The sequence below is a fragment of the Larimichthys crocea genome, chromosome XIII, assembly GCF_000972845.2.
Source record: "Larimichthys crocea isolate SSNF chromosome XIII, L_crocea_2.0, whole genome shotgun sequence".
In the NCBI taxonomy this organism is placed as follows: domain Eukaryota; kingdom Metazoa; phylum Chordata; class Actinopteri; family Sciaenidae; genus Larimichthys; species Larimichthys crocea.
The window spans coordinates 9,375,522-9,389,587 of record NC_040023.1 but is presented as its reverse complement, the minus strand read 5'-3'; the positions used below and the strand labels follow the sequence as shown (position 1 = coordinate 9,389,587).

The following is a 14,066-nucleotide window of genomic DNA, read 5'->3' as shown; positions in this document are numbered from 1 at the left end:
AGAGTAGAAATAGGAAAATGTTGGATGCCTTCGTTGAAATCTCTTGAAATCTGCTGTGCAACTCTTGAAATAAAGTGCAGACACTCTACATACAGATAGAGATAAATAATAGTAATAGTGACAACATACACAAAGGGGATTTAAGTCTGTCAAAGTGTTGTTAACCACCCAGCCAAATTTGAATGATTAAAAATATCGACAGGTTTGTGAAATCAGGAGTCAGGTGAAAATGACACGACTAACTTTGAAACACTCTGAGCTGAGATGAATTAACCTCTGTCTCTCTGCTCAGGGTGGCCTCAGCGTGTCATCGAGCCGCCCTTTAAGCACCGCCCACAAAATCCCAGACTGAAAACTAACTCACTAACTAACTCCACATGACAGTAATGCATCGTTTAAAGTGTTCTCACGTGTTTTCAGCAACTATTTTACAACATATTGAATATATTTTGAAAGAAATCTCAGAATTGATTGATTTATACAGACTTTAAAGTCTTGTAATAAGAATTTTAAATAATATTTTACAGATTTACACAATCAAACACCTTTAATAAAGTGGCACATCAGGGCACGATCATCTGCTGTGAAGTTTGAACATGGGGACTTATGGAGACTGACTCACTTCTGGAGCCAGCCTCAAGTGGACGTTAGAGGAACTGCAGATTCACAGACTTTTCCTAAATGAAGAATTAGCGACATGTATTGTCTCTAAATTCCTCTTTGAACAACACTGTCACTCTGATGATCGGAAGTTTGAAGTTCAGAGCAAACAAATGATTCGACGCTCACACATCCTCTTCGTCTCCGTCAGCCACCAGCAAGAGAGGAATTAGTAAAACCAACAACCGTGGCTGGTTCCCACAGTCGGACCTCCACGTCTGGCTGCTGTCTGCTGAGCAGAGGCTGATGGAAACATACACCGGACGCTTGTTAGTTTATGACGAGACAAATATGTAACCAAGAGGCTGATGTGCAACATTAGACAGACGGGCACAAGTTATTAGAGACCTACAGGCTGTTCAGAGAGAAGTTTCACCGTCAATGAAATCTATAACACACAAAGTTACTGTACAGACTCAGATGCATAATTTATTTTGAATATTTTACACAATTATAACTACATGTTCTTCCTTTTCCTTTTTATATTTATACTGTAGCAACTTAAACTTATCTACCTCATGTATGACTGCGACTGTAACACTCGATCTTAGGCCTCCAAAAACAGGCTGACCATGATGATCAGGGCTGTTTCAGAGAGAAAGCACACTATAAACAAACACATGAAATAAAATAAAAGAACATTTTGACTTTCATATCAGAGCCACAGAACTTTTCTAATGTCACGTGAAACTCCTCGAAAACATCCTGCGTACATGTCAAAACAGTTTATTTGAGAATTACATCAGTTTGTTACATTGTTTCACATTTTAGTGGCATTTTACACTCACAGACATTTTATTTGTTCCATTTTTAGTACAAACTGATAAAAGCTTTCCTTTTAATCTACAATCTAAATTTAAAACATTCAGGTGCTAAAATACAACTAACTAATGACTGAACTGGAATATTTTGCACGTTTGTGACTAATATCAAGAGATACAACAATCTAGCATGTTGAGATAGATCATTTCTTTTCATTTTTATTAGATTTTCTGAAGTTATTTTTTATTAAACGTGACTTTTTGATGCAGGGAATAATAATGGCTGCAGGTTAAATTATAATCCTGAGATCCTCGTTGACAGATATGCTCATTAAAATACAATCGCTGTATATCTGGAAGTCTTAAATCTTCATTTGTCTGGTTTTGTGTGGCTCTCTCTGTTAGTGTATCCTGCACTCTGTTTTAAAGGTGCCGTATAAATAAAGTTATTATGATTAATAAATGTGCAGTCCTCTTACAGAGTGGTCAAACTACAGGCTCACTCACTGTGTTTACTTCAAAATGGTGTGGTTACAAAGGAAGCGTTGATGACACGTCTTCCTGCAGGGACTGAACAGTGACTCATATCTTCCTCTCGGGACACTCTCATTTTCCTTCAAAGCGACGCCACACAAACACGTTAACTCTCTCTCAGCCTCGTCCTCCATCACAAACCTCCTCTGACGTACCAACAACAGAGTCTCTTTCTCGCCCTGATCTCAGGCGTTCGAATGTTTCAGGTGGACTCTGTCTGCCATCTGCCTGGCGCTGTACAGAGACAAACCCATCCCCACCGTGGCCATCGTCATGGCGATGGGGTCGATGAAACTGCTCTGTGGCTGCATCCGGACCTCACCTGAGACCTGCCTCTGTTCACAGGACGGACAGGTGTCTCGTTAGAGGACAGTCAAAACATATTAAAGCAACAATGTAACAGCACTCACCTGTCAATCAAAGCGTCCACGCTCTTAATCCTGCATAACTTTAAGCCTTAATATAATGTGAACAGGTGAGTTGTATATAAATTCACCCTCAGTACAGTTGTCATGAACGGAGAAATTAGCTACAGAGACCAAAACTGTTTTTTGTACCAGGCTGTAAACATGTTTATTTCTGCTGTGAACATGGGGACTTATGGAGACTGACTCACTTCTGGAGCCAGCCTCAAGTGGACGACAAGAGGAACTGCAGTTTTTTTTGGGGGGCATTTTCAGCGTTGGCTTCACTTCAAAGTCGTGGAGGTTGTCGTTTGGTTGGTTGGTTTATGGGATGAGTAGTTCCTTCATAATTAAAATAATTACGCATACAGTCTTGTATCTTTTTGTCCGATTCGTCTCGTACTTTACTCTTTATTTAAGGATTTTCTGGATATTTAAAGATTTTTCTAAATATGGACATGATGGCAGAGGAGACGAGAGTGAAGAGGACAATGGAAAGGACAATGGAAAGGAAGCTAAGAAGAGAAAAGGAGAGAGTGAGCGAGCAAGAGGCCGCCGGACAAGAGTAAATGTGGGACTGACTTTTAGTGGTTTGGTGAGAGCTTGGTGAAATAAAAGGCTGAAAGACAGACGCCGAGCACACACACACACACACACACACACACACACACACACACACACACACACACACACACAGCCTCTAACACTGAGAGGTGGAGTCTGAACAGGTTACATAACGTAACCTCCGGGGATGAGCTGCATCAGCTCTCCATGAAATATTAAATGTACTCGTTGTTAATCGCTGTGTTTCCCTCAGTTTGAAGCAAAAATCAAGAATAAAAAAATCTTCCTGGAGAAGTTTTGACCGACCTGAAGGAGACGAAAGTATCCTGGTGTCAGTCTTCCCAGCCTGATGATCATTTCTGCTGCTGGAGCTTCTCAGACAAGCCAACAACAACAACAGAGACAGAGACGGAGACGGATACAGAGACCTTCCTGCAGGGGAAGAGAAACTGTCGTCACAATACATTCACCAACATTTACACCTTTCCACTGTAGTTATCATGTTTAACTTCAGACTCATGTGTTTTTAGTGAGTCATTTTGATGTCACATCGCTCTGGAGAAAGTTTTGAAGGTGTTCTTCATCAGTCAAAATCAGAACAAATCTGTTTCTCTACATGTATCCTCTGGGAGTGAACTTCTCCTCCTCGATTGTTTTTGATGTTTTCAGGGGATCTGAAGAAGTAAAACCATCCAGCTGAAGTAAAATCAAACAACAGGTACACACTATTCTGTCCCATCGTGTGACCCTGAGATTCATTGGGAGGAAAGTGTAATTTGTCTGTAGATAATCTAGAGATAATTGAGCCACATTAAAAAATAACTTCAGAGCATCACTAAATATTACTAATAGAAATAAACACTAAATAATTAAATTAAAATGTTATTTATGTAATTATACTCAAGATCTTTTGTACTTTTCACATATTTTCTTTCATCAGTACTTCTTGAATATTCAAGCTGCTTTGTTGACTCTCCTGTCATCAGTAAATACAGTTTCATTCCTCTGTGTTTAGATATATTAATGTCAGTACAAGACAGAAGCCGACTGAGTTATTTGCAACACAATTCTTAAACAAAACAAATGTATTAAAGCTTCACAATCTCCCAGTACTTAGGTAAAGCTCTCTCTCACAGTTTGAAGTTAACAGGTCGTCTGGATGTTGGTCCGCGCTCACCTTCATCAGCAGCTCAGCATGTGAAGCCTCTCAGCAGCCTGAGCAAACAGCAGCAGCCCGTCGTACACTGAACAGACTCCGGCGTGTCCCGGTTCTTTTGTGCGGCGTGAACGTCCCGGGTCTGACAGAGCCGCATGAAAAGCTTCAGCCTGTCAGAGATGATTTGGTCATCCAGCCAGTAAATGAGGACGAGAGCAAAGAGGAGGAGAGGCGGCTCTGTGCAGCATGTTGCACACTTGAGTTAACATGTGTGTTAATGCGCTGCAGTGACTTATGTAAGTTCTTTTTAACAAGTGTCCTGCGTGAACCTGCAGGGTGGCAGACAGCGACGATCTGCAGCCTGCAGCTCGCTTCGTGTTTGTTATTTAGATGTTACGTAAGGCCTTTAGTTTCCACAGCGTTCTGCTGGTTACATGAACAAATAAAGAAGAATAGAAACAGTCTAATTAAAGGTTTAATGATCTGAATGTTGTTTTATTTAATTATATACATCCATTTTAAACAGCTGTACTCTGCTGAAATAAGACACATTAGCCCACAAAGGCCTGTCAGTTCACTACACTGTGCGTTTGTCTATGTCAGAGGACCAGGAGGTGGACCGGACTACAAGGTGCTGATTGTGCACACGATGACTTCATGTCTGCCAAAGTCGAATAAAACATTTCAGTCTCTACAGATGCTGAATGAATGAATGAATGAATGAATGAATGAATGTTAATGTGCAGCAGAGTTTGGTCTGTACAGTTTATTCTCTGTTTGGTTTCTTTGCTGTCGTCAGTCTTTGACAGACACCGTGCTGAAGTATTCGCGGTCCTGTGTCGTCGGTCCGTCGACGTCCTGACCTGCAGTCTTGATCGCAGCTCTGGCCAACGTCAGTTTCACTCCCGCGGGTCCCGGAGCGTCTGTGCTCTCTACGGACACGACCTGACCGATGAAATGCTGGAAAACAAAGCACATGAGAAGGTCTCCGTGAAGTCCTGCACATCTGAACTGATCACACAAAATATTAGCAACATGGGCAATAATAACCTCTTATTTTGAACCACACATAACATGCATGATATCTCTTTTGTTCCTCCCTTGTGTCCTTTCCTAGACACTTTCCTCTTGTAAGAGACCAGCTCTCTTGTTTGTTTGTGGAGGTCAGAAAAACTGATTGAACCACCTTGTTGCAGGTTTTTTTATCCGACAGCACAGCAGTCTTAAAATATATAAATATATATAAATGTGAGTGAGAAACCTCTGTAGGATGAACCGCAGCATCCTCATGCTTCGGTTTGGGTCTGGATGATTCGATGTATTTCTCCCTCTGTGCTTTTACCTCCTGTACAAAAACAAAACATTCTTGATTCTTTGTAACAGAGACGATAACTCGAGTTTATATCTTATGAAGTTAAACCTTCAGGATCTCGTAGTTGGACGTCTTCGAAAGGTAATTCTCCCACGACTTGGCCCTGAGCTCCTGTTGCTTCCAGTGAGACTTAATCTGCAGGACGAGGAGTGTAAACTGTGAAGCTGTGTCTCTGTGAACACAAAGCTGACTTTCACAGACTTTGTCGTACCTCTGTGTACATGAGCTCCTCCTCGCCGATGTCCTCCTTCTCCTGCCGCTCCAGGATGCTGTTCTGTTCTGCCGTCACTCTCCTCGCCGTGTCCTCTGCGATCTTACAGATGACGCTCAGAGCCTCCTCGTCAGGGGTGATCGGCCTCACGCCGTCCAGACTCAGCTCCCTGTTGATCTCTTCCCACACCTCACCGACCTGCAGCGCCACGGCGACACCTCAGTGTTTACAATCGTGATTTTGTGTGATCTGAACTTGAAACTGGCGTGGTTACAAATAAGTTTCGGGTTTCTAGTTTAGCATTTGCTGTTTTAAGTTGAAGGTGTCTTATGTAACTTTTCTTCCTGCCTTTGTTAATTAGTTCTCTTCTGTTTGTTTCAGGTCGTCTTTGTCCTTCTATCACACGTCTGGATTTTTCTTTGTTGGACGTCTGTTCATTGGCTTTAGTTTGTTTTTGACTCAGTCAGATTATTAGAGTTACCTTTTGTTCACTCGTCCTTCACGTCTGACTTCAGGTTTGCTTTTAAAATAAAGAAATAAACCACAACAGCAGCTCTACCTTGAAGTCCAGATATCTCCTGACGATGCTCAAAGTCACATGATGTTTTGTTGACAATCCGGGAAGTTCTTGAAAACCTGAAAAAGTAACACAACATAGTTTTTCTTTTATCATATTACCAACATTTTGCACCAGGGTTACTCTAAATAGCTTCATCTACATATTTACAGTTTGAACTATTTCATAACTTCTTTACCAAGTTTGCAGAAGATGGAGTAAATCTTTGACCGCAGGTTCTCTGATAACTCCAGCACTGCTACACTCGGTACGTTAGTGGGAAATGACAGCTGGGTGTCGTCCTGCCGGTGCAGACTGAAGATCGGCCTCTGGGGATCTAAAAGTAAAAAAACAAAACAAGAGGAAAAGAAGCATTTTATATACATCTGCCCCAGAGATATCCTCCATCTCAATGTGATCTGACCTGTGATGCCTCCGTGTTGGTTGCGGCTGACCATCAGCTCCTCTTCTTCGTCCCTCCACAGCTGCAGCAGCAGACTGGGAGCCGTCCGGCCGCCGTCGTCCCTCCAGCTCAGGATGTGAGACACAGTGTTCGTGTTGTCACATAACTCCAGCAGCGTGGCGAGGATGTTGTAGTGTACGCACCTGGGGCTCGACTGGTAGAAAGAGAGAGAGACATTTCCAGATCATTACATTTAGGTTCATATGGACGCAGTGAAGTCAGCTACTCACACTGAGTAAGTCCAGCAGAAGAAACGCTCCCTCTTTAGCCAGAAAGTAGTCCTCTGTGGTGTAGCAGCCAACGATACAGGACCTGATGGGACACATGCAAACTATTTGTCTACTGAAAGACCCACATGTTAACTTTCCCACGTTTACAATTATAAAGTGATTTAATGAGGAAAAAAACAAGTGTCTGTGATGTTGGAGTGAGGAGATGAGCTGAAGATGAATCAAGTTCAAATTAAAGCAAATAATCAACAACATACTGTTATGCAATTTTCTATCCTTAGGCTGCACATGGTCCCGTGTGGGCCTTGAGGTCCTCAGCAGTATTAATTGTTTCTCTTTGACTGAGTGCCACCATATCTCAACACTGTGGTGTCCAGGGTCGAAGAGACCTGTTGCTGCCTTCTTAGTCATAATAGATAGCTTGTTGTTGACGTTCCAATCTGCGTAAACAGACATCTGTGTCTCCAGACTAGAATATGCTGACAATAACACCTCCATGGGTAAAGACATTCTCTTTGACTAATTCTGGGCGTGTAGTATTTGTGCTGTTATCTTTGGGTTTAAAGTCGATCCACCAGGATGAGTTGGGCAGAATATGAGACCGACTCAAGCACTTCTGATGAACTTTGAGAGTGTCTCTAATTCTCCTTGATCAATAATACAGCATAAGACATCAGAGGCTCCTGAACACTTTCTTCACTCCTGACCTCAACATTGACCTTTGACTTCAGCAACTTCTCCACAACACATAGGGTTAAACATATGTCAGTGTATAGACAGTGTCATGAGGACGTTGACCTCTCTCCTTAAGATAGCAGCTGTATGTATGTGTTAGGAAAGCACATACAGAGGAGGACACTCAGTGGGTAAACGTTTTTCCTCGGTTGCAGACTAATGACCAATTATAGACACTTTTTACAGCTTCTTCAGAATGAGGCAGCATCACATCATGTCACGTGTTTTGATAAACCTTCAGCTTATCTGAACTGACCACACACAGTCCACCGTGGAGAGGATGAGCTTGTTGTGTCCCAGACCGCTGTAGAACTTGTTTGAGCCTTTCCTCAGGAAGTGAACCGCCATCTCGACTCCCTCTGATCCAAACAGCTCCTGTGGTACGACATAACACCACCAAAACTTCAGGTTCAGTACAGAAGGTATCATGTAAAAGTCACATGATACCTTTGACATGTTCTTCTCAGGGTCTTAACCTCAGCTTTACCTTTCTGTGCATGTCGCTCTCGCACAGCACTGAAAGTATCAGCTGAATATCTGACTTTATCTCCAGGGCGACCGCGTCCTCGTCATCAGGACTCGCTTCCATCTGCATCAAAATCGCTGAGAAAACATAACAGGCATGTCTGCACCGAACATGTATGAAGTGAAATGTTTCTGCTGATGCTTTGATTTAATTTACCCAACAGCTGACTGATGATTCCTTGTTCGCAAAGACTCTGGCAGACTGAGTCTTCGCCTGAGGACGTCACAGATCTCATCACTCTGACACAAAGCTGCAGCTGAGCCTTTTTACCGCCTCTTCCTCCAACGCCGTGAACGCTGTGAGCAAAGTGAGCATCTGGACAAAAAGGACGAGATTTCATCAATGAAATATCTTCAGTGTGCTTGTATGTACGAAACGTGTCTCCAGTGTTTTAACATGTTTTGTATGTCAGCTGAAACTGAAGCTTTCAGAGCAGTTGTTGAATTCTAGTTTCAAGTGAAAGTCCTTCAATCAGTTTGTCCTCTAACTATGCTGCATGTTTTCTGTCTTTTACGTGATCCGCCACAGGACAGGGTCTCTTCAGTTTCCCGTCTCACCTTGTTTGATGCACCAGTCCAGCAGGAGCAGCAGGAACGAGTTCCCCTGACAGGACATGAAGTCCTCCAACATGAGCGGGGCGACGGTGGCCAGGGTAGCCAGCGCCTGCAGCTGCAGCTCCTCCTGCTGGACGGAGGACCAGTGACGTGAACCCGAGCGGCGTTCGGACGAGGCGGCGGGCGGCTTTGTGAGAATCAGCAGGGCGCCCATAACTTTTTCTTCTTTGTAAAGCTGAGACAGGAAAACACAAATGTCACATTTAGACTCGATGTGTTCAAAGTGAGCGAGTGTGTGACTGACCTGCAGGGCAGCGACGTCCTTTGACAACAAAACCAACAGATTCAACAGCAGCTTCTTCATTTTCAGCTCTTCATTACTGAAGTTGCGCGCCAAAGGGTTGTGACCTTTCACTGAAACATAAACGATTCAGTTAATATCACAGGTGCCGCTGTGATCAGAAATAATTCAGATTCATACTCACCGTCTGGAAGTGCGACGAGAACAACAAGCTGTTTGGCAAATGAACTCTCCTGAAAATCAGAAACACAACGTCGGACAAACTGTGAGGCGTTATGTGTCCGGATATATCATTACATTACAGACTCTTTACTCACAATAAGCAGGGAGTTGGGATTTTCAGCAATAAGAGTCGTGATCACGAGCAGATCGTTCACGAGTCGGAGGTCAGATTGTTGGCAACCGTTCAGCTGGTTAAAAAACGCTTCTTTCAGAGATCTGAGATACAAAAATACAAGATATTTGTACAGAATAAGAGCACAGAAGTGTTCAAACTTGAACGTATTTTAGAGGATGGACTCATGTAACTTCTTCTAAATGATAAAAACTTAAAATCCAGTTTATTTTAGGACTTATTGTAGCAAATTAAAAAGCAGGGGGGAGACACGTACGTGACACACTCCACGTTGCTGAGCTGAGCCATGACCTCCGCCTTGCGGCCTCTCTCCAGAAGGTTCCAGAGGATCTCGGAGGAGCGGAGCAGGACCTGACCGGACGGGTCGGGTTCGTTCATGTGGAGACAGATCGTCTCGGCTCCTCGTGCGTTCAGCATGAGCACACAGTTCATATCTGTGGTCAAATAAAAGAAATGTGATTAGATGATTAAAAAAAACAACCTGTTGACCTGCTGACATTGACACAAGGACACTTAAAATCACTGTTTTGATTGTCTGATTATTTTGTAATGAGCTGATTTATGCTCTTGAGCACTCGCTACTTTATCTAATGAAGGAGGTCGCCTGTTGGATTGACATAACTGACAGCTGCCCCTCCTCCTCCTCCTCCTCCACTACCTCCAGAGTAAAAATCAGTGACTGACCGGAGGAGCTGGAGAGGATCTGAAGTGTCTGCAGGAGCTGCAGCTTGATGGAGGGCTGGTTCTCCAGAGCGGCCATGGAGAGGAGCAGCGTCTGGGCCAGGTCACTGCGCTCCAGCAGCTGCAGCCTGTAGCCTGGAGAGGTTGGCTGGAGCCCTGGAAGCAGACGTTATAGTCGTATATAAACTAAAAGACACTAAAGAGATGTTGAATAAATGACAAATACAAAAACAGAATGAAAGAAGGAAGGGAGGAAGACAACACCAGACTTCATCTGTCTTAAATAAAACCCAAAAACATTAAGAAGAGCAAGGAAAGGTTGAAAAACTGAAATTAGGACACAAGACAAGATAAATAGATTTAGTGAAGTAAAGTAAATATTTTACTCAGTATTCATGATGCAAAATTGAGCATCGGTCATCTAAAAAGTAAAGAAACAAAAGCACGAGCATGCCACCACAGGAGCCATGACAGAGCCTCACTCAGTGAAAGTCTAGAAAATCGGTTGGCAGAGTGGAAAGTCCGAGGCTTTGTCTTGGAGACGCGGCCCGTACCGTCGAGCAGCTGTTTAGGAGCCACACAGCTGTAGAACGATTTCACAGACTCAACTATCTGCTGCCTCACGTCGGCGTCTGACACCCTCATCAGACACCCTGCGGACAGAAACACGAATTGAACAAATCACTCTTTAAGCCTTAATATAATGTGAACAGGTGAGTTGTATATAAATTCACCCTCAGTACAGTTGTCATGAACGGGGAAATTAGCTACAGAGACCAAAACTGTTTTTGTACCAGGCTGTAAACATGTTTATTTCTGCTGTGAAACATGGGGACTTATGGAGACTGACTCACTTCTGGAGCCAGCCTCAAGTGGACGTTTGAGGAACTGCAGTTGCTGAAAAAACTGTTTCTGTTTTCTCATAATAATGCCAGCCTCACCCTTTAAGTTTCAAGATTTCTAACATAATGTAAGAAAAAGAAACTACGAGAAGGTAGAAAATGAACTAAAAACCTGGTCCAGTGTGTCAGATTTAGCAGCTCTATTTACAGAATACAGCAGAAATATAATATAATATACACAAGTATGTTTTCATCAGCGTATAATCACTCAAAAATAAGAGTGTTTGACTTTTACAGAGTCTTTTTTTTACAGATGCAAACTTAACACTAGCTTTTGATAGGGCCTTTTTCACATTTCTTGCACTTCTCATAGCCGTAACTCTATTTCATATTTAACTATATTAGGAGGAAAAGAGAGGGTGAGGCGAGGGGGCTGCAATCAGCAATTACGCCGCTAGATGGGACCTTTTTAAAATTTTGATTTAATGTAAATGTTATAAGTGGTAATAACTGATCTGTGTACCCATGTGAGAGAGGAACTCTGTGACGTCCTGGGCGTAGTGCAGCTCATCGGATGTTTTCTCCTTCAGGAATGGAAGCCTGAGAGATCGAGCAAAGCACGTTCAGGTTGACGGCACCAGATAAAAAAAAAACAACCTTAGCGTGGAGGCTTTTAAATGTTTGAGTTTTCTTACCTACAAATTTGAAGCGCCTCACACAGGATGGGCACATATTCAGGGTGATTGTTCACTTTCTCTGCGCAGATGTCGAGTATTTTGGCGATGCACGTCAGCTCCTTCAAAAGCTTGAGATCATTTAAGGAGTTTTAAGATTTTGGGAAGGTGTTTGCCAAACGCAGAGGTGACACAGGCAGTGGCTGAGGTTATTTCTGAATAAGGAATATGCTGACAGACACAGCGACGCAGCTGTAAATTAGAGCCTTGGGAACGACGTGTTCAGGTTTGCACGAAAGCAAATCTATTTCCATCACTGTATCAGGGGACGGTGAGGAGGAAAAGTTGACAATCTGCTGCAGAGAGCGACACCTGAGAGAAGATCTGCGTTATTAGACGTTTATGGTGAGAAAAAAAAAAGGATACAAAGCCAATTTGGCTTCTCTTCAGGAGTTTCTTCAGGACGAAAAGGTGCCTCTCCTTTAAATTAGCCTTTATAGAAACACAAAGTACAATGTGATTACATATAACAGAATATATATCATATACAAAACAGAAAAAAAAGTTTAACTTACTGTCAAAGGATCCTCAAGAAGACGAATCACCTTACTCAGTTCAAGACTTTTAGCACTGACCTGTTGAGAAATTACAGTTTAGGTCAAAACATTACTGGGATTATCATCATCACTCTTTCTTCAGTGACAGATTAATTTATTTATTATGAATGTATTATTTATCCACTCCCACTAAAGCTGAATACTTTTCAACTCTTTGCAGTTTATGGGATCATAATAACCAGAGCTTTAAATAAATTACTCATCAGTCAAAAATAAGTCTTTGAGGGCCCTACTGACCTCTCTCTGCACATCAAGTAGGTAACCACCCCAAATCAACCGAGACCACAGACTTGCTGTCTAATAACTCATAGTCATAAAGAAACTGCACATTTTTTAAGAAATATAAATGGTGTTAAAATCATATTTTTACAATGAATGTCTCAAACTGTGCATAAATTATTGTTTACCACTGTCTGAAAACACAATCTGCTCATGCTGTTCATACTGTATATACTTACATAAAGCATCCTTTGCACCATTACACTATTTTATTACAAATGTGATTGTTGTTCACACATATGCAAATCTACATATTTCTATGTTTTTATCTGAACATAGTAGTGTAATGTTTATGTTTACCCCTCAGATATGTTGTCTTTAGAAAACCTGCCCAATAAAAGTTGATTTTGAACGTTATATTTTAATATAATTGGAGTGTGTGTGCAGTTTGCCCAGATAGTAATGCTGCCTTACACTGAGTATTTTTGATAGTAGTGTAGTTTATAGACAGTTACAACACTCAGCAAGCATCAGATAATATTTTATATTCAGTTGTTGTTGATGATTTAGTATAAGTATAAAATATATAAAGCCAGATAACATAGAAAACAGTTTAATAATGACACAAAAACAATAAAACGGTGACACTGACTTAGTTAAATGCAGCTTTACTTTGACTATTTTTAATAAGCATGTTTTGTGTTTAACAACTGAAGGAATAAAGTTAGTTTATAGACAATAAAAGCATCAGTAAACATTAATATAACACTTTATATTCAGTTATCGATGCATATAAAGCTAAAGCACTCCACTTATGGACTTGATTTACATTCCCATTGATGATTAATGATGATTATTATTATAAATAGACACTTTATCAGTATAATATAAAGACACAGAGTGTTTACCTGCTGAACATGATGATTTTCATCTGATACTCTCGGTCTGATTACAGGAATGTCCGGTTTTCTTCTGTGCATGACTTTGCCTGAATCCATCTGTAACTTCTTTGACTTTAACTTCTCACTTTAAATAAATAAACAAACAGAGAAATATATATATATTTGCATCGGTTCCGGTTGGTTTAACGTCTGATAACGTCAAAAAAAGTCAGTTTTACAGTTTTGAACATTGTGAAATAAGTCCGAGTTTGTTTTTAATAACAAAAAGCGGAAACTTAACTTGTTTTTTTAGTCACAAAACTCGGATAAACTGGATGAAATCAACTCAAACTAACGCTGACCGTCCATCAGCTGCTCCTCGTCTGTTGCCGTTGGTAGTGTGGCGGTGACGGCGTACTACAGTTGCCATGGTGACCGCGTAGTAAGGCGTAGTGATGTGTCGATCGTGAACGAGCCGGTTTCAAAGAGCCGGATCTTTTAAAGTTGAACGATGGGAGCTGGCTCCGGTAACGTGAAGCCGTTGTGAGTGATAGTGGGAAAAAAAGAAGCAGCAATTTGGACATTGTTGTGGAGAAGTTGCTGAAGTCAACGGTCAATGGTGAGGTCAGGAAGGAAGGAAGTGTTCAGCAGCCTCTGATGTCTTATGCTGTATTATTTATTGATGCTTGGCCAAGGAGAATTAGAGACACTGTCAAAGTTCATCAGACTTTAAACCCCAAGATGACACCACAAATACTACACGCCCAGAA

General features: G+C 41.7%; 1 protein-coding gene across 3 annotated transcripts; it reads right to left on the bottom strand.

The window, feature by feature from the left end:
- Positions 1-1,658: 1,658 nt before the first annotated feature.
- cfap69 (cilia and flagella associated protein 69) lies at positions 1,659-13,753 on the bottom strand. Of its 3 annotated transcripts, none has more exons than XM_019254761.2 (26): positions 13,659-13,753; positions 13,324-13,441; positions 12,155-12,214; positions 12,006-12,071; positions 11,601-11,710; positions 11,429-11,505; positions 10,546-10,716; positions 10,067-10,219; positions 9,639-9,816; positions 9,345-9,465; positions 9,212-9,260; positions 9,031-9,140; positions 8,730-8,961; positions 8,329-8,487; positions 8,134-8,249; positions 7,903-8,021; positions 6,912-6,993; positions 6,643-6,835; positions 6,418-6,555; positions 6,222-6,298; positions 5,663-5,860; positions 5,500-5,586; positions 5,341-5,424; positions 4,101-5,039; positions 3,230-3,355; positions 1,659-2,290 (listed from the first exon to the last, which is right to left on the bottom strand). In XM_019254761.2, exons 1-24 carry the CDS (start codon positions 13,724-13,726, stop codon positions 4,875-4,877), a joined length of 2,931 nt encoding a protein of 976 aa, XP_019110306.1. In that variant the 5' UTR covers positions 13,727-13,753; the 3' UTR covers positions 1,659-2,290; positions 3,230-3,355; positions 4,101-4,874. The 3 variants fall into 3 exon arrangements, with proteins under 3 accessions (XP_019110306.1, XP_027142767.1, XP_027142768.1); XM_027286966.1 differs by having other exon boundaries at positions 10,618-10,716; positions 13,653-13,727; XM_027286967.1 differs by having other exon boundaries at positions 13,597-13,694.
- Between the last annotated feature and the right edge of the window lie 313 nt (positions 13,754-14,066).